The 21367-nt window shown below is 41.1% G+C and overlaps 1 protein-coding gene across 1 annotated transcript; it reads right to left on the bottom strand.

Moving 5' to 3' along the window:
* Positions 1 to 2266: 2266 nt before the first annotated feature.
* On the bottom strand, positions 2267 to 18846 carry LOC132883423 (leucine rich adaptor protein 1-like). The gene is made up of 2 exons (XM_060917054.1): positions 18357 to 18846; positions 2267 to 3884 (listed from the first exon to the last, which is right to left on the bottom strand). The coding sequence occupies exons 1-2, from the start codon at positions 18546 to 18548 to the stop codon at positions 3501 to 3503; spliced, it is 576 nt and encodes a 191-aa protein (XP_060773037.1). The 5' UTR covers positions 18549 to 18846; the 3' UTR covers positions 2267 to 3500.
* Positions 18847 to 21367: the final 2521 nt, after the last annotated feature.

Here is a 21367-nt window from a genome sequence, read left to right on the forward strand (position 1 = left end):
CAACTTATGGTGGTAAATAAAAGTGTGACTTTTCATGGAAAACACAAAATTTTCTGGGTGACCCCAAACTTTTGAACGGTAGTGTGTGTCATATAAAATTCATACAAGTTAATAAAGTTGTGATAATCAGATTTATCAGTGTGGCAGAAACCATGGAATTCGATTTAGCCGTTAATGCTAATTAGTCTAATTTTAGTCATACGGAATGTTTCCTTAGTAATAAACCAACAAATCTGAGGTAAACGTTGATAATCCTGATTATTTTATCATGTTTCCACCACTACTATGACTGTACATTGTCCATTAACAGCTACGCGTTAGCTAAATTGTTAACAATGTATGTCAATACTTTTAATAATTCTTGAGTCACTCAACTATGGTTCAGTGTCATTTTTCATGACTACATACTGTATCATCATTGTAATACTGTATTAAAGACATTTATTGTCAAGAAATTCCATATTAATACATTTCTGTGGTATTTTTTGAAGTTGACATTTAACAAAGCTCTGAAGTCCCAGATTGTCAGGTAATGTTGATATTCTGCCAGTATCACAAACTTGTCTAAGGCTGGTTTTGCTTTATTGTAATTATACTCAAAAGAAGTATTTTCTTAATAATTTACCAACAGGTCTGACGGAAATGTTGATATTCTTGATTATTCTGTTTCATTTCTACTGTTCCTAATGGCTTTACAGTCCGTGTAGAAAAGACTTGCATAGCTACATACTAGCTAGCTATCTTGTTAGTTGTATTTCCAGCCAAATAACAACAGAGGCTTTGGGCAGACAATTTCCAGCCAACCATTAATTGTGTTAATATATGTTTAATGACACATCCTTGTATTTTGTTTCACTTCGCCATACTGAAATGTGATTGTATAAATAGCAAAGGACATAAGGACAATGCAAAAAAAAAAAGGCAGTGTTGGTGAAAACAAGATGGGATTGTTAGAAATATTACTATAATATACTGAGAAACATCAGCATTGCATCCTGAATTGACTGTTATGAACGTGGGTCGTTTCAATACAGTAGATACACAGCTCTGATAGGAATAACATCTGACAGCATCCATCTGTGTTCATCATCCAGTGATGCTTTTGGGAGTCATCTTCAGCGTGGTCGAACAGGGATGTGCGTAAGAACCTCAGTCGCTTTATGAAGTCAGCTGTTTACCTGCAAACTCTATTACTTTATGTACCAAGCGCAGAAACAGACTTCGCCGAGCTGGAATCCCAGGGAACTGAATTCATGTGGAAATTAAAAACAGGATTTTAACATTGGAAATAAAAACATACATTGAGCTAATTTGTGTAGTGATGGAAATATAATTATGTAATGAATTTAGTAGTGATCACAAAAGCAGTAAACTAAATGCTAAATGTGCTTGGTACTGGAGTGGAGCTCAAGATGGAGAAGGTAAAACAAAAAGGATAAAGTGAGATACACTCACCGGCCACTTTAACAGGAACTTATTCTTGATTCAAAGATTCCTGTTCGTGGCTGCAGGAGTGGAACCCAACGTGGTCTTCTGTTGTTGCATGCCGAGATGCTTTTCTGCTCACCACATTTGTAAAGAGTTGCTATGAGTTACTATGTCCTTCCTGGCAGCTCAAACCAATCCATCCATTTTCCTCTGACCTCTCTTATCAACAAGGCATTTGTTTCCACCCACAGAACTGTCGCTCACTCAATGATTATTATTATTTTTTTCCCGCAACATTCTGTGTAAACTCTACAGACTGTCGTGTGTGAAAACCCCAGGAGATCAGCAGTTTCTGAAATACTCAAACCAGTCCATCTGGCTCAAACCAACACCCACAGTACCACAGCAAAAGTCACACTTTGAGATCCCAGTTTTTCCCCATTCTGATGTTTGAAGTGAACATTAACTGAAGCTCTTGATTTGTATCTGCATGATTTGATGCATCGTGTTGCTGTCAAGGGATCGGCTGATTAGAGAACCGCAGCAGGTGGACGGGTGTTCCTACTGTAATAAAGTGGCTGGTGAGTGTATTTTTCCCCCACATTACGAATCACTCTTAAAACCTAAATCTACAGAGGAGGCTCAGATGCTCAAATTCAGACATTGAAAATCTACTAACATAGCCAAGTATCAAAATCATAGTTTTTGATTCAACATGGCTCATTAAACTCATTCGCACTGATCAAAAGTACTTCAATGACTAAAATGTCCATATACATCCCTTATCCTAAAATAAAGATGCTTTAAACAAAAAACACACAGGGATCCAAAAAAAAGGTTCATGAAAAAACAATATATTATACCATCTTCACCACAAAATACAATTTTAAAATGGTACAGTAATAAATTAGGAGCAACTGATTTGGATATTTTACAGTACAACAGAAATGTATAAAATCTCACACAACACACTCAGACACACAAGTCCAGGTATAAAATTAACCACATGACTCTGTTATGTCTTTAGTGGGCTTCTCATAGAGTATACAGTACAAACAACAACAACAAAACAACCCTGGACAAGGAAGGTTTCAAAAGGTCCTTATATTTAAAAGAGGGGAGAAAAAAAAAAAAAAAAAAGCGCTGACAGTTCAATAAGTCATTAAAATACAGACTAGGTATTTTACAGACACAGGTAGGGACAATAATTCAGTCTTGAACTTTAAACCTATGAGGAATAGTTCCCCCCCCCACTGGATAATTTAGCAGAAATTGCACTTCAGAATCCACATTTTTTTCAAAGCCTCGCTGACCAAAAAACTGCAACAACATGGACATACACCATATAAGAGACATTAGCTGCACTTTCATGCTACTGTACATGCTAATCCCAAAGGCGTGTGTGAAGATTTTATTCATCATTCACATCTGTGTAACTTGAGAACTTCACCATTCTGTGCAGGAACTCGCGTTACAGAAGGTGTGATGTGAATATGAATGAGTTTCAATATTCAAGCATTTGTTAATGCATAACTATTTAGTTGCACTTTATGGTCAGTGAAATTCTGATTTCAGGGTCAGAAATGCCCATTTTGGGTCCATTTTAAACTAAAGTAACGTAATGTCTATGCTCATGTCAATAACACTTGCTGAAGGAAAGCTAGCAGGATTAATCCCTGGACCTAAATGCTGATGCAATTGGACCAATTATTGAGAAATTAAGAACTTTTTGCATGACATACAACTTTACTCCCTGGAAATGTTGTGCTTTAGAAGAAAGAGCCATGTAGCAAATGCTGCTGTAGAGCAGTGATCTGGATCTTTAGTTCACGGAGAAACTTTAGGTCAGCCAATTAAAATGTGATGACCCATGAACAGAATCACAGTGACATTTCTTTATCAGCAGTAGCAGCACATGCTAACAGCTAACGTTAAGCTTGGACTGCTGACACCAACCCCCCCACACAACCCCAGGCGTTACTTCTGAACTGAAAACTTTTCATTAAAATGACCAACTGAATCAGGACCGGCAGCCCAAGATGCCCCATAATCCTTTGCAGTGTAGGTTAGCGTTATCCAAAACAGTAGTATTCGTCCGTGTCCACTCTGGGTCGAAGTGGAGATTTACTGAAAGTCTCATCCTCGATGAAGGATTGGTCATTGAAGTTATCGGATTGGTCATTGGGGGATGAATATTCCACGTCCTCTCCTAGCGTGTCGAGGTAACTGCCGACTGAAATTCCGTCCAGTTCGTCCGTCCTGTCTTGGAGGCTGCTGAAGCTCCCATGAAGAGACGTGTCCTGGCTGTCCGAGAGGCTATACAGGCTGCTGTTTATACTGCTCCCCTGGCTGGCCATGCTCCCTCGCTCCTCAATCACCCAGCGGATAGACTCGATGCCTTCGTTGATGGAAAGGAGCTGCTGCATCAGTTTAACATCGATGGCACGGAGATGGGCCTGTGAGTAAATGACACCAATTAGACCATGATTCAAATTTGATTATAAATTCAACACATTGCTTTGATTTATCCACGATGAGACCATATACTAATTCTATTTTTTAAATCAAAAGTCTCATTTATTAATTGATTATTTGATTACACTGAAAGTTTTGAAAGATTAACGTTACAATTTTAGTATAAATACGCAGGTGATTATAGAAAATTGTGTGCACTGATTGAGAAATGGTCTGAACTTCTTGACCAATCACCTCGAGCGACTTGCCAAAATGGCAGCCAGTCGCTTTATCACTGTAAGTGACCAAGAATTACAAATTATGAAAGAAAACGTGGTTCCTAAAAGCATGAAAAGATGCTATGAAGTTTGGTCTAAAACTATTCAAAAGGGAAGGTGGAATTGTGATTCATTTTATCTATTTCAAAACAAAGTATTATGTGACTCGGCATAGATGAGTGACAAGTCCGCACGCACCATTAAAATTTGCATGCCACTTTTGAAGTTTGAAATAAATAATTTTTAATACTTTTATTTAAAAAAAAAAAAAACACCTGTGTATTTATACTAAAACAATTATCCGCCTCAGGCTTAGTGAATAATAACGCCGACTTTGTCGCAGTTATTCACCGATATTCATTTTGCCGTTGGCAAATAATTGTTAATTAATTATCGACCAAATACAATATTTTGTAACAAATGGGCCTTGAGATACTACTAGGTACATTCGGTTATGTAGACATAGCAACAGCACTAACTCGGAAATTAGGAAAGCAACAACACAAGGTAAAAGTAAGTGTGAAAAGCAGTTTCATTTGGATTTTTGACATTGTTGTGGCCAAACCCCCCCCAAACAAACAAACAAAAAAAACCCATAATTAACTCAGAAGTTCTGCTGCTCTGACATGTCCTTTTATAGATCATCTATATTTTATGGTTGAGTGTTTTAATCTCAGCTACTACTTGGTTTCATTTTTGGTTTGATGGAAGACAAGAGCACTTTCTGATGCGTCATACTGAAGAAAAAGCACAATATTAAATGGACTTAAACCAACACGCCTATTCAGATGGGCTATACGACCATCAGCCATAACATTATGACCACTGACAAGCAAATAAATATTTGATTATCTCATTACAGTGGCACCTGTTAAGGGGTGGGGTATACTAGGCAGCAAGAGAACAGTCAGTTCTTGAAGTTGAGGTGTTGGAAGCAGGATAAATGGGCAAGTGTAAGGATCTGAGTGACTGACAAGGGCCAAATTGTGATGGCCCCACAAACTGCTGAAGTTAATGCTGTTAGTGCCCCATGTGAATCAATGAGCCTTGGCCACCCATGACCCTGTTGCTGGTTCACTGGTTGTCCTTCCTTGGTCCACACCACTGCATACTGGGAACACCCTACAGGATGTGCCATTTTGGAGACATTCATCTAGGACCCAGTCATCTAGGCATCACAATTTGGCCCTTGTCAAAGTCACTCAGATCCTCACACTTGCCCATTTTTCCTGCTTCCAACACATCAACTTCAAGAACTGACTTCTCTTGCTGCCTAATATATCCCACCCCTCGACAGGTGCCATTATAATGAGATAATCAAAATGTTGTTCACGTCGCCGGTTAGTGGTCATGTTACAGCTGATCAGTGCACATTACCAGAGGTGATTTGTACTTGCCCTATTAGAGTAGGTAAAAGGCAGTACACTCATGAATATCTTGCAGGAATGTGCAGACTAAAATTTTAGATGGGACCAAATTCCACAGTCCCATCTATTTGCTAACTAGCTAACTGAAGAGTTTTAGTGACTACGTTTACATGCACGTCCAAATCGAGCTGCTGTCAGTAATCGAGCAAAGGGTCCCAGCAGGGGTGCCAGAGAAATCCAATCCTACATGCACAAGTGAAATCGGGCTATTGTGCAAGGTGCATTGTGCACCCGAGCCACACGTGGCGCTACACGCCCCATCGTGTTGGTACACTTCCGGTTGTCGTCATGAAGAAGAGCTATAGTGTTGCCAGATACTGCTGACGTTTTGCAGCCCAAAACATGTTCAAATCCGCTAAAATGCACTTAAAACCCCCAATCTGGCAACACTAGCAGTTCCGTGTTCAAGCTGTTAGGCTTGCTCGAACAGACTGGCTACGAACTGTCCGGCGCAGACCACTTTTGTAAGACAACTTATTTTGCACAATAATATTTTTCTAAAGTCCATTTTTTGCTTACAAAAAAAATATATTTTTTTTTGCTTACAATTTAACTTATGTCTTAATAAACACACAAAAAGTTCAATTGTTTTGTTTTTATTGACATTCTTCAGATGTTGGACACATATACATACATACACACACATATACATATATATATATATATATATATATATATATATATATATATATATATATATATACACACACACACACACACACACACATACATACACACACACACACACACACAAATACAATGACTTATGTACACAATTCACAGCTATGCAACAGCTGTACAGATGTATTTGGTGATACAGTAAGTGAGCTAAATTTTAACAGTGCAAACAATGCCACAAAAAGAAAAGATTCATGCCATTGTCATGATTCGTTGTCATGCCGACCGAGGCTGTTGTGTTTCCCGCTTGTGGTCTCGTCACTCGTCACTTCTGGAAGTAGCTCGACAACTAGCTCGATAGGGTATACATGCACAAGGTAGCTCGGCAGAAATTGCATAAACTAGGTCGTGTAGCTCGATTCCGAGAAATCAAGTTCGGTTCAATTTCAGCCGAATTAAGGTGTATACATGGCATTTTGAACTTCGATTTCAGTCAAGCAACGGCAGAAATTCAATTCTCTCTATGTGCATGTAAACGTAGTGAGTGACTAAAAGACTTAAATTTATGAACTGTAGTCACTATCATCTAAAAAGAAAAAAAAAAATTATATACATGGAGTGCAGAATTATTAGGCAAGTTGTATTTTTGAGGATTAGTTTTATTATTGAACAACAACTATGTTCTCAATCAACCAAAAAGACTCATAAATATCAAAGCTGAATATGTATGGAAGTTAGAGTGGGGTGTTTTTAGTTTTGGCCATTTTAGGAGAATATGTATGTGTTCAGGTAACTTTCACTGTGCAGAATTATTAGGCAACTTAATAAAAACCAAATGTGTAGCCATTTCACTTATTTATTTTCACCAGGTACACTGATATGACAACTCCAGATTTGCAAATAAACATATCTGACATTCAAACACAAAACAAAAACAAAATCAGTGACCAATATAGCCACCCTTCTTCATGAGGACACTCAAAAGCCTTCCATCCATAGATTCTGTCAATTTCTTTATCTGTTCACGACCAACATTGTGTGCAGCAGCAACCACGGCCTCCCAGACGCTGTTCAGAGAGGTGTACTGTTTTCCCTCTTTGTAGACCTCACGTTTTATAATGGACCACAGGTTCTCTATGGGGTTTAGGTCAGGTGAACAAGGGGGCCATGTCATTATTTTTTTCACCTTTCAGACCTTTACTGGCTAGTCACGCAGTGGAGTATTTGGACGCATGAGATGGAGCGTTATCCTGCATGAAAATCATGTTCTTCTTGAAAGATGCTGACTTTTTCCTATACCACTGCTTGAAGAAGGTTTCTTCCAGGAACTGGCAGTAGGTCTGGGAGTTGAGTTTGAGTCCATCCTCAACTCGAAAAGGTCCAACAAGCTCGTCTTTGATGATACCAGCCCATAGCAGTACTCCACCTCCACCTTGCTGGCGTCCGAGTCGGAGTGGAGCTCTGTGCCCATTACTGATCCAGCCACAGGCCCATCCATCTGGCCCATCAAGAGTCACTCTCATCTCATCAGACCACAGCACCTTAGAAAAATCAGTCTTAAAATATTTCTTGGCCCAGTCTTGATGTTTTATCTTGTGTGCCTTACTCAGTGGTGGTCGTTTTTCAGCCTTCCTTACCTTGGCCATGTCCCTCAGTATTGCACACCTTGTACTCTTTGACACTCCAGGAATGTTGCAACTCTGGAATATGGCAGAACTGGATGCTAATGGCTGCTTGTTAGCTTCACGCTTGATTTTCCGCAGATCATGTGCAGTTATTTTGCGCCTTTTTTTCCCCCCACACGCTTCTTTCGACCCTGTTGACTATTTGCAATGAAACGCTTGATTGTTCGGTGATCACGTTTCAACATCTTCGCAATTTCAAGAGTGCTGCATCTGTCTGCAAGACATCTCACAATTTTATACTTTTCAAAGTCTGTCAGATCTCTCTTCTGACCCATTTTGCCAGAGGAAAAGAGGTTGCCTAATAATTATGCACACCTGATATAGGGTGTTGATGTCATTAGACCACACCCCCTCTCATTACACAGATGCACAGCACCTGATATACTTAATTGGTAGTAGGCTTTCAAGCCTAAACAGTTTGGAGTGGGACAACATGCATTAAAAGGATGTTGTGGTCAAAATACTCACTTGCCTAATAATTCTGCACTCCGTGTACAGTGGGGCAAGAAAGTATTTAGTCAGCCACCAATTGTGCAAGTTCTCCCACTTAAAAAGATGAGAGAGGCCTGTAATTTTCATCATAGGTACACTTCAACTATGAGAGACAGAATGGGGGGAAAGCATCCAGGAAATCACATTGTAGGATTTTTAATGAATTAATTGATAAATTCCTCGGTAAGATAAGTATTTGGTCACCTACAAACAAACAAGATTTCTGGCTCTCACAGACCTGTAACAACTTCTTTAAGAGGCTCCTCTGTCCTCCACTCGTTACCTGTATTAATGGCACCTGTTTGAACTCGTTATCAGTATAAAAGACACCTGTCCACAACCTCAAACAGTCACACTCCAAACTCCACTATGGCCAAGACCAAAGAGCTGTCAGAGCACACCAGAAACAAAATTGTAGACCTGCACCAGGCTGGGAAGACTGAATCTGCAATAGGTAAGCAGCTTGGTGTGAAATCAAGGAGCAATTATTAGAAAATGGAAGACATACAAGACCACTGATAATCTCCCTTGATCTGGGGCTCCATGCAAAATCTCACCCTGTGGGGTCAAAATGATCACAAGAACGGTGAGCAAAAATCCCAGAACCACACGGGGGGACCTAGTGAATGACCTGCAGAGAGCTGGGACCAAAGTAACAAAGGCTACCGTCAGTAACACACTACGCCGCCAGGGACTCAAATCCTGCAGTGCCAGACGTGTCCCCCCGCTTAAGCCAGTACATGTCCAGGCCCGTCTGAAGTTTGCTAGAGAGCATTTGGATGATCCAGAAGAGGATTGGGAGAATGTCATATGGTCAGATGAAACCAAAATAGAACTTTTTGGTAAAAACTCAACTTGTGTTTGGAGGAGAAAGAATGCTGAGTTGCATCCAAAGAACACCATACCTACTGTGAAGCATGGGGGTGGAAACATCATGCTTTGGGGCTGTTTTTCTGCAAAGGGACCAGGACGACTGATCCGTGTAAAGGAAAGAATGAATGGGGCCATGTATCGTGAGATTTTGAGTGAAAACCTCCTTCCATCAGCAAGGGCATTGAAGATGAAACGTGGTTGGGTCTTTCAGCATGACAATGATCCCAAACACACCGCCCGGGCAACGAAGGAGTGGCTTCGTAAGAAGCATTTCAAGGTCCTGGAGTGGCCTAGCCAGTCTCCAGATCTCAACCCCATAGAAAATCTTTGGAGGGAGTTGAAAGTCCGTGTTGCCCAGCGACAGCCCCAAAACATCACTGCTCTAGAGGAGATCTGCATGGAGGAATGGGCCAAAATACCAGCAACAGTGTGTGAAAACCTTGTGAAGACTTACAGAAAACGTTTGACCTCTGTCATTGCCAACAAAGGGTATATTACAAAGTATTGAGAAACTTTTGTTATTGACCAAATACTTATTTTCCACCATAATTTGCAAATAAATTCTTTAAAAATCAGACAATGTGATTTTTCTCATTTTGTCTCTCATAGTTGAAGTGTACCTATGATAAATTACAGGCCTCTCTCATCTTTTTAAAGTGGGAGAACTTGCACAATTGGTGACTGACTAAATACTTTTTTGCCCCACTGTGTGTGTGTGTATATATATTATAAAAAAAAAAAAAATCTCCTTCTCACCCCTGGCGGGGGGGGGGTGGTGGTATCCATGTCATCCTCAAGCTCGGGTCCTCATATATATATATATATATATATATATATATGCACCGGTATCAAAAGTTCTACATTTCTCTGCTGATGGAAAACACCTTTACTTCCATATAAATACTGTAATAGTAATATGCTAACGTAGCGCTTTATATGAAATCACCGGCTCTTGCGGTATTTGTAATCGATCAGTAGCTTTTGGCTTACAAAATATATTGTTGCTAATAAATTGTAGCACAATTTTGTTCCTCAGTATGTCAATTAATGGATGTTTGGTAAGCGGCTAAGTTGCTGCTTCGTGTAAGTATAATTTTAGTCAAAATTTCGGCCTTTTCTTAGTAATTTTCCAACACGTCTGAGGTAAATACTGAAGTCCTTGACGGTTTTGTTTCCATGGTCACTTTGGCTTTTCCTTCACCATATAAACATTAACAAGACAGTACTAACTAATACAGCATTATTCAACAGCATTATCAGCAACCCCCAATGATTAGTCATAACATGAGAACTGTAGAAAGTGATACGAACCATAACTAGAAGTTACTTTAAGTTCTAGGAATTTAGCCGACCCTGAAAAAATAAAATGGGCAGTCGTGTCATCTGACTGAGTTTCAGCCCCATTTACTGAAAAGGCTCTGCCCTTGAGCTATACTATGCTTTTAAAAGCAAAAATGCAGCACTTCATCACTGCTGTATTGACACACGAGTTAAACACAAAGCAAAAGGTTTCAGCTCTCCAGCTGCAGGGTGCGCTCACTTGTGACATAAGGATCCAAATGGGATGCAAACTACAGCATATCTGAATCCAAGCAAAACAGCCAGTGGCACAAAAGCTTCACAGGAACGACATTTGCAATGTGACAAACACGACGTCCATGGTTCTGTATCAAGGGAGTTAAAGATGAAAATTAATGTCCTAATGCTATGATAATAGTCGCTCTGCCAGCTGGGGTTAAACACAGAGGCTCTCTCACGAGTCGGCTGCCATGGCTCAATAATACGGCTAGTGTTTGCAATGTGACTACATCCTGGCTTTATGAGATCACCAACTTGCCACATAGCCACTGTGGAATTTTGTGCACATGGAGATCAACGGGAGAGATAATACCGAGATGAGAACTAGTCCTTCGGCTGTAGGTCAACTAAGAAGCTGTAGACAAATTATATGCCATTACCACTGTATGGTAATAACCACCATTTCAAAGGGTCTTGGTGTTTATGGGTTTGTCTTTAGCGTGTCCTGAGATGTTTTATGTGCTGACCGGCATTTGCCCCTTTCGTCTTTCACAAAGGACAAAAGAAACCTTAGCGTATGGTCCTTCAAATGAGCACCCTGCTGCAAAAAAAGAAGAAAAAATAAACCCTCATGGACGTCACTGGTTTTCTTGTGGGTTTGCAGTGGAGTGGATTTGTAACATTGGTTGGGATAACACAACACAGCAAACCATCTTCTAAGGTTTGAACTGATTGGTGGAAATTTCATTGGTCTCAGATCATGACTCTCGGACTAACACGTTGGTGATTCAACATAGCTCAGCGATTACTGTGATATTTGCAGATGTTTAGGCTTTCCTCAAGAAAAGAGGTAAGCATGGATCATTAAAGATCATTCCTGGTGATAGAAAGATACTACAGTCACACTGGAAACCATTCAAACCAATAAATCCTGTTGGGAAGGAACCCCCCCCCCAAAAAAAAAAAAAAAATTCACCAAATTCCCAGTAGCAAGTGAAAGAACACTTCTAATGTTCTTTTCAACAGGTGAAGGAAGCTTTGAGTGTCCGCAACACATGCTGAAATTATTAGCACATGTGTAACAATATCGTGACCTGCTATTGGTTCATGACACACCATGACCAATGACATTAGCACATGCTTGAAGATTGGAAAATAAATCAAGGCTGTGCGTGTCCTCGGATGATACGTCTCGGGCAGGGCGATGTGGTTTGACTTAGTCACCATGATAATTTGACTAAATACACTACCATTCAAAAGTTTGGGGTCACCCAGACAATTTTGTGTTTTCTATGAAAAAAAAGTCACACTTTTATTTACCACCATAAGTTGTAAAATGAATAGAAAATATAGTCAAGACATTTTTCTGGCCATTTTGAGCATTTAATCGACCCCACAAATGTGACGCTCCAGAAACTCAATCTGCTCAAAGGAAGGTCAGTTTTATAGCTTCTCTAAAGAGCTCAACTGTTTTCAGCTGTGCTAACATGATTGTACAAGGGTTTTCTAATCATCCATTAGCCTTCTGAGGCAATGAGCAAACACATTGTACCATTAGAACACTGGAGTGAGAGTTGCTGGAAATGGGCCTCTATACACCTATGGAGATATTGCACCAAAAACCAGACATTTGCAGCTAGAATAGTCATTTACCACATTAGCAATGTATAGAGTGGATTTCTGATTAGTTTAAAGTGATCTTCATTGAAAAGAACAGTGCTTTTCTTTCAAAAATAAGGACATTTCAAAGTGACCCCAAACTTTTGAACGGTAGTGTATATCATAGTATGACGGATGTTCATCAGCCAACGGAGATCTTCCTGAGACATCTTACGGTGAGGTTAGTCAAGTGTTCATGCGTTACTTTAAAAATAGTATTTCTGAACCGGTCATGATTATCTTCAACGAAAGTGCATGAGACACAACAAGCTGTGTTACACAGATCAAGACTTTGCTGTCATTAAGTTTTGTCAAGGATGCACATATAAAAGTCAAGATCGAGGACCATTTTGTTTGTTGAGTCTCTGAGCCGTAATGTTTGAGACTAAACGTTTAGTAGATTTTCAATAACTGGCCATCTAGAAATGTTATACAAGGTGAGTTTCTCTGGACTTGATGCAAATTAGATACGATATGGTAAAAATGGCAAATTGAAATGAGTGGCTCAAATAATTCCTCAGACCAATTTGTGTGTGGGGGGTATAAGATTTTCATTTCGGCATCTCAATTTTAGTACCTACCTGCAGTTAGGTAGGTTTCTACTTGATTTAACCCTCCCATTTTCATATTATCCCGTCAGATATGCATAAATGTGCATCAAGACATTACAAAGTAGGAACTAGTCGAGGTCATTGGTGTCCCTGGAAAGCGTTTGTGGATTAGCTTGCGCTGCTAATCTGCTAATATAAAGCCTGGCATGCAACATGTAAATCTATACAAACCGATTTTCACACTTTGTGCGTTATTTACTTTGTTTTACAAGTTAGAAATAAATGTATTGTATATAGATACGTGGTGGTGAGTGGATTCAGGTAGTACAGTTAGCTTGTACTGCTATTAGCATTGTACCGCAAATATGAAGCCTGGCACGAAACGTACTTCAAAACAACCCACTTTCAGACCTTTCCCATTTTATTAAAATTCACGTCGACTACATTTCGGCCACTACTCCTCATCAGCGCTAAAAAACGCTGGATAAATGGTACACGCCCATAAGCACCAGCACTCCATACCACCAAGAGAGACAAACAAGTGACACGCGTGACTGGTCACATGCTAGCGTGAACACAAGGCAAGTTAATCAAGTTACGTTCGCTGCCTTGTTGAAATAAACGATTCAGGTCTATTTGATACCTCCGAAATGTTCCCCTCGCTCTTAATGTCGTACGCCTGGTGTCACAAGTTTGCTTCTTTAGATCTGTGCTGAAGCAATAACACTAATGTAGCGAAAAAGTAACAGGAGTCAATATCTAAAGGAAATGCAGGACACCAAATATCTTTGCAAATCAAATACCTTCGGAATAAGGTTAACATTGTGGAAATTTTTATTGCTGAACTCTTTAAAATGCATTTAAAAAAAAAAAAAAATTCAGTGCTATAGGAGCAGAAGGACAGCAGCAGCTGGAACTCCAGAGCCACGACCCGCTTTGGGGTCAACCGACAAAGCCCTGATTGGATTAAAGATTAAGCTGTGGTGTGTGGAAACCAACTGTAGCTTGAGCTCCACAGCCACATGTTCACTAAAATTTGGTGAACGTTGAATAATAAAGTAAGAGACATGAAGTTTGAACACACAAAACACTTATATTGCCATATAAAGAGCTAAAGAGACATGACATTTCACAGAGGATTTATTTTGGCTGTGTGTGTGTGATGAGCTCATTCCTGGACACGTGCATTCAAAAAAAAAAAAAAAAAAGTGTGTGTGTGTGTGTGTGTGTGGAGAACCAGCTGCTTGTGCTACTGCTGGTTTTTAACATCTGATCTGAGACCTGGCCCCCTGACCCTCTCTGTTATGACTCACACTTATGAGCAGGACAACTAGACAAGCCCCTGGCCAGCTGCTGAGGGGACACACACTTTTGCTCAACCCATGACTAGGGTAAAGTCTGATACTGAGATTCTGCACTGTCCTGGACCCACTCCAAGGCCAAAGACAGCAGACATAATAAAAACAAAGTGACAATAAAAGATGTTAACATGAGAAGCCTTTGAAAAGAAGGATTTTTTTTTTTGGTGGCTGAAAAGACATCTTTAGTCTTTCACACCCTCCTGCTCCTCTGTACAAACTGTACAGTCCTTCAAAAGCAAGACTAATATTTTCCATCGAGTACCATATTAAAACATTCGTAGTCCCTTTTAGAATTTGTTTATATTTCTTTGGAAAGTTTTCCAAAACAAATATTTTTCACTTAATATGCACGTACCTACTGTATGAACATAGTGACACCTCTGTGTCACACACTTCATTACTGTAACTTTAGCACATTTCCAAACCCAACAACCTGCTGCACTATGCACATCGGCCAATGTGTAGAACTAGATTTACTTCAGAGTATTAATTCACTTAAAATGACAGCTGATGTGGGCGGCACGGTGGTGTAGTGGTTAGCGCTGTCGCCTCACAGCAAGAAGGTTCTGGGTTTGAGCCCAGCGGCTGACGAGGGTGTTTCTGTGTGGAGTTTGCATGTTCTCCCCGTGTCCGCGTGGGTTTCCTCCGGGTGCTCCGGTTTCCCCCACAGTCCAAAGACATGCAGGTTAGGTTAACTGGTGACTCTAAATTGACCGTAGGTGTGAATGTGAATGGTTGTTTGTCTCTGTGTCAGCCCTGTGATGACCTGGCGACTTGTCCAGGGTGTACCCCGCCTTTCGCCCATAGTCAGCTGGGATAGGCTCCAGCTCGCCTGCGACCCTGCACAGGATAAGCAGTTATGGATAATGAATGGATGATAGCTGATGTTTTTCTGGATCATAAACATGCACATCTGGCTAAACCAACTAAAAGTGCAGTGCAATGCTGGCATATAACTCTTGCTAGCAAAATGCAGAGACAGCATAACGACTCTAAAAAGTGAAGCCATCACAGGTCTAGCGCCCCTGCTGGCTGTCTGCAGTATGATGTGTAGCTCCGCCCATCCGCATGTGTTTCAATGACAAAAGCAGACTATTTTTCATGTCACTTCTCTCATATAAATGTGTCTTTCCATCTAGTGTCTAAATCAAACAGTTTTCCTTATGCTGATATCAGCATTTTTATTCATTCATTTTTCAAAATTTTGCTCCTGAAAAGAATTTGACACATCATCTCTAGCTGCTTTATCCTGTCCTACAGGGTCGCAGGCAAGCTGGAGCCTATCCCAGCTGACTACGGGCGAAAGGCGGGCTACACCCTGGACAAGTCGCCAGGTCATCACAGGGCTGACACAGACAACCATTCACATTCACACCTACGGTCAATTTAGAGTCACCAGTTAACCTAACCTGCATGTCTTTGGACTGTGGGGGAAACCGGAGCACCCCCACGGGGAGAACATGCAAACCCCGCAAAGAAAGGCCCTCGCCGGCCACGGGGCTCGAACCTGGACCTTCTTGCTGTGAGGCGACAGCGCTAACCACTACACCACCGTGCCGCCTGAATTTGACACATTATTCTACCAATTATAAGAAGGCATGGATACACTTACAACTGAAGTGACTGACAACTCTGGTGACGTGCTGGACCTTGGTATTGAGAGGAGGGGGCGGGGCCTACCAAATGAGTAGATGTACCTGGCTTTGACAACATGGTAGAAGAATTTTGGCTTCATTTCTATAGAATGGAAGGGTGTGGAGTCACGCCAGCCATAAACAGATCGGGGGGGGGAATACCAAGACAAAAAAAAAAAAAACGTCTCCGCCAAAGCTTTCACCTTTTTTTTTTTTTGGGCGAGGATGCAAACATGATATTACACAAACATATGACCTATTTTGTTAATTTATCTAACTATATAATTAACTTGCTATTTATGTTATATTCAGTTAGCGACCGCTTTTTAATTTAGCCAATTAGGTTTCCAGGCAACCGAAACACAACACGGGGAAGAACACTGGGAATTTGACTTACCTTGTGGGGCAGATAATAAATGTATGATGATTTGTCAGTTGATCATCATCAAATAAATGTGTTGAATGAAATTTGTGTGTGTAAAGTAATTTTTCTTACAATTTTTACAGAACCATCATGGTTGCCAAGGTAACAATAAGTTCCCCAACCAGATACAGCATTGCATAAAGCATTCAAAAATCACAATATAAATTCATCACAATTCTGCAGATGAGAACAGAATTAAACAAACAAAAACACCACCTTAAAATTGACATTTTTGCATCACGGATTGACGAAACCCCCAGAGGATAGATCTGGAGTCAGTGAGTCCTCTTTGACCTTTAACCTTTATGAGACAGGAAGCTGATTTAAGCTCCGTACATTTTACTGCACCCAGTGCAAGGTGACGCAGTGGTACAATTTCTGTAGATGTAGTCTTGTTAAAACACGAAGGACTGAAACAACACAGGGATTCACACTGTCTGAATGGGAAGACGCATGAACCCTGACGTGTGAAAAGCACTCGAATGAGGTGCGAAGAGCCTTTTCTGAATCTGATTTTCTGCTGATGAAAAGACGTTGGAGAAACGCAGTGTTGTCTGAAAACCCAGTGTGTATGCGTGCATACACACACATTGGCAAGTCTTTAGCTTTAAAACCATATGTTAGCTGCACTGGTTTGCTTAGGGAGTGGTTCAGTCATGACATTTATTTCCATGGAAGCAGTCTGCAGTCCTAATCGCCGCCGGCTTCCTGATGACTACATGCACAGCATGCATCATGGTAGTTATCACGGGTCAACGTTCTACAAACCTTGCACTCACATCTGCACAGATCACGATGGACAAAAATCCCAGCTCATATAAGCTACATATACACCGAGGCAATCCAGATCCTGTCATTAAGACATGAACTCAAGTATGTGAGTTCATTTAACCGGGCATCATGATGCTCTTATATATATATATAGTCTTTACTGACCTGAACCATAAAAAGGAACTTGAGTGCATTCTATCTTTATTGATTGAGCCAGGATATGATAATAAAGAAGGCTTGTTTCAGTCAAATGCAGTTCTCATCTCATTATCTCTAGCCGCTTTATCCTGTTCTACAGGGTCGCAGGCAAGCTGGAGCCTATCCCAGCTGACTACGGGCGAAAGGCGGGGTACACCCTGGACAAGTCGCCAGGTCATCACAGGGCTGATACATAGACACAGACAACCATTCACACTCACATTCACACCTACGCTCAATTTAGAGTCACCAGTTAACCTAACTGCATGTCTTTGGACTGTGGGGGAAACCGGAGCACCCGGAGGAAACCCACGCGGACACGGGGAGAACATGCAAACTCCGCACAGAAAGGCCCTCGCCGGCCACGGGGCTTGAACCCAGAACCTTCTTGCTGTGAGGCGACAGCGCTAACCACTACACCACCGTGCCGCCTCAAATGCAGTTCTGGTACTGAGAATTTCTGAGACTGGGGTAAAACGAGTACATTCAGTTACCTGGTTCAGGTGCGAAGTTCAGGCCTGGAAAAAGGTACCGTATGAAACCGGATCTTGAGGGTAGATATTCAAAAGGTGTCTTTTTCATTCGTAGTATCCTTTATATGTAGCATACTTTGGTTTAAGGTGCATAAGGAGATTTTAATTTAGGGGGCTGATCAGAGAGTCAGGGTTCGAGCATGAGGAGTACTGCCAAACTGCCACTGTTGGGCCCCTGAGCAAGGCCCTTAACCCTATCGTACCCCAACCTGAGAATATAATATCCAAATCGAACCCATATTAGACCACTATCGGAGTTAGTATTTGGAAAATTAGTCGTACACTACAGGAAGTGCACTACAAAGGAAATGGGCCCTTAATGGTACCATTCCAGTGACATACCTAGAGCAATCCTGGTGCTCATCCAAAACATGAAAGCATGAAGCAGATAGATAGATAGATAGATAGATAGATAGATAGATAGATAGATAGATAGATAGATAGAAGCTCACCATTTCCTGTTTGAGGAACAGCATCTTGCTCTCCAGCTGTTGAAGCTCAGAGCTGGGGCATTGACCCTGAACTCTACTGGACTCCACTGGTTTTGCTCTGTGCGTAATGGACCGGGCCAAGCTCTCCGGTACTTTCCGGCCCAGTTTCACCTCGATGTCCCTGAAATCCGGAACAGTGCTGTCCTCCTCCATAGCCAAAGAAACACCAAACACTCCTCTGCCACAGAGACCTGACAGCCCAATGTGAATAATTAATAAATCACCAGCCTCGGATCCGGTTGCACTTCAAAGGGATCTCCTTTCCGGATTCCTGTTTGTCTAAACCAACCCGGTATCAGCTCTGCAGTCGGAACATTTCCACATGTAACGCCGCACTGTTTGTGTGTTTGGGTTAAAAAGGTTCCAGTTCAGCTACAGGAACCAACACGAGCCTTTTAGCAGATGGTCGGGCGCTTATAAAGACAGGAACTCTCCGCGTGCGCGCTGTCTCTTCACTATGGAAGGCCAAAAGGCTCACAAACAAAACACGTTTGGATGATATTTAAAGGTCTCCTTGCCAGGGGCGTCACTAGGAATTAAGCTTTACTGGGGCACTGCCGCGGCACGGTGGTGTAGTGGTTAGCGCTGTCGCCTCACAGCAAGAAGGTCCGGGTTCGAGCCCCGTGGCCGGCGAGGGCCTTTCTGTGCGGAGTTTGCATGTTCTCCCCGTGTCCGCGTGGGTTTCCTCCGGGTGCTCCGGTTTCCCCCACAATCCAAAGACATGCAGGTTAGGTTAACTGGTGACTCTAAATTGAGCGTAGGTGTGAATGTGAGTGTGAATGGTTGTCTGTGTCTATGTGTCAGCCCTGTGATGACCTGGCGACTTGTCCAGGGTGTACCCCGCCTTTCGCCCATAGTCAGCTGGGATAGGCTCCAGCTTGCCTGCGACCCTGTAGAACAGGGGTGTCAAACCTGATCCATAAAGGGCCTTGTGGCTGCAGGTTTTCATTCCAGCCATGCAGCAGCACACCTGACTTGGCTCATTCAATCAACTGAACTGTCTTCACGCAGTCAAATACTTGCAGCCACACCCACCCTTGATTAAAGGGTGGGTGTGTCAGTTGATTGAATAAGCCAAATCAGGGTGCTGCTGCATGGCTGGAATGAAAACCTGCAGCCACACGGCCCTTTATGGATCAGGTTTGACACCCCTGCTGTAGAAGGATAAAGTGGCTAGAGGTAATGAGATGAGATGGGGCACTGCCCCCCCCGACACACACACACACACAAAATGCCCCCCTGCACAATGCACCTTAAAGTGCTGATGACACATTTTTGACATCTTTGGCGATGTTTTATAACATAAAAAGTAATTCCCGATGATCCATATATTAATTCACGAAGGCGCCTATTTTACAAGTTATGATAAAAAACGTGGCTATTTGGGCAAATTTGACGGGGCTACAGCACCCAGGAGATGAATGAGGAGGAGGGGCTATATGACGTCAGCAAAAGAACCTTCCTCCTAACTTACCAGTTTGTTGTTGATGCGACAGGTGTTCAGTTTATCATTATTAGTATTATTATTATACATTATTATATATTATTATAATATATGAGTGATTCCACGCTTATGGGTACTGAAATGGGGACATGAACTTATTTTTAAAAATTCACCTAAAACCATTTCTTTTTTTACCATCAGGTCACAAAACATGTAATCTTTAATGAATGATATGTTAAAAGATAACTTTAATTTTCTGAGATGTAATAAAAACATATTTATATGCCAAAGTCAGAACGTAACAGAAGTGTTGTGGACATATATATTCTCAATTTTAACAATGTAGAATTACTTTTTGAAACATAGGAAGGTGATGTTTTAGCAAATATAATTAATAAACATGTGTAGTAGAATAAACATACACATTCTTTCAATAAGATTAACATGGCATATAGCTAGATTGTAATTAATTTGTAACAGACGCGAGATGGACAATCGTAACAGAAGTAATGTAACAGACATCATTTTGGAACTCATAGGCTTGACTTTGGCATATAAATATGTTTTTATTACATCTCAGAAAATTAAAGTTATCTTTTAACATATCATTCATTAAAGATTACATGTTTTGTGACCTGATGGTAAAAAAAGAAATGGTTTTAGGTGAATAAGTTCATGTCCCCATTTCAGTACCCATAAGCGTGGAATCACTCATATATATATATATATATATATATATATATATATATATATATATATATATATATATATATTATGCCTTCGCGTTGTGTTGCTGGCTTTTGCTCCAAAACCCACAAGGATGGGGTAAGTTTATTCAAGTTTCCCAGAGATCCCGAGCTGCATGCGAAGTGGGTGAAGCAAGTCAGGCGCACTCATGACAAGTGGGAGCCCTCACCAACATCTGTCCTGTGCTCTGAACACTTCGATTTGCATTGTTTTGACACCCTTCCCAGCTTAAAGGAATCTCTTGGGTGTGCAGTTCAGCACAAACGTGTGTTGCTACCATCAGCAGTGCCTACAGTATTCCGGAGGGGGTCTACTAGTAGCTATGCCAGATCCAGCAGTCGCCTGGGACAAGGCGACTCCTCCAAACACAGTCCAACTGTCAGAACATGTGTTGTGAAATGACATAAGATAAAGGTACGTAGAGCTATAGAGTGCTCCGACATGATGCTAAAAATAGTAACTATGTGGTCTGTGCGGCCATCTTGGAAGTGACTCGCTCCAGAGCGCTCATAGAGTACACATCATAGAGTACACATTCATGATAATCATAAATGTAATTATAAAGTCAGCGTGATATCAGTCATGTATTTGCTTGTGAAAGCTTGCAGCTTTCATGTAACTGCCGCCTAGCAACGAGAGGCAAAGGGTAAAGAGGGTAGGCTATCATAGATTCTATTCGGAAAAGATCAACACATGATTGCTTAAAAATTAGGTATTTTAACAATTTGCATCTGTTTTGTAATTATCGTGACACTTGTGTGTTATATAGAACTGTATGTCT

Source organism: Neoarius graeffei, chromosome 3, assembly GCF_027579695.1.
Source record: "Neoarius graeffei isolate fNeoGra1 chromosome 3, fNeoGra1.pri, whole genome shotgun sequence".
Taxonomy (NCBI): domain Eukaryota; kingdom Metazoa; phylum Chordata; class Actinopteri; order Siluriformes; family Ariidae; genus Neoarius; species Neoarius graeffei.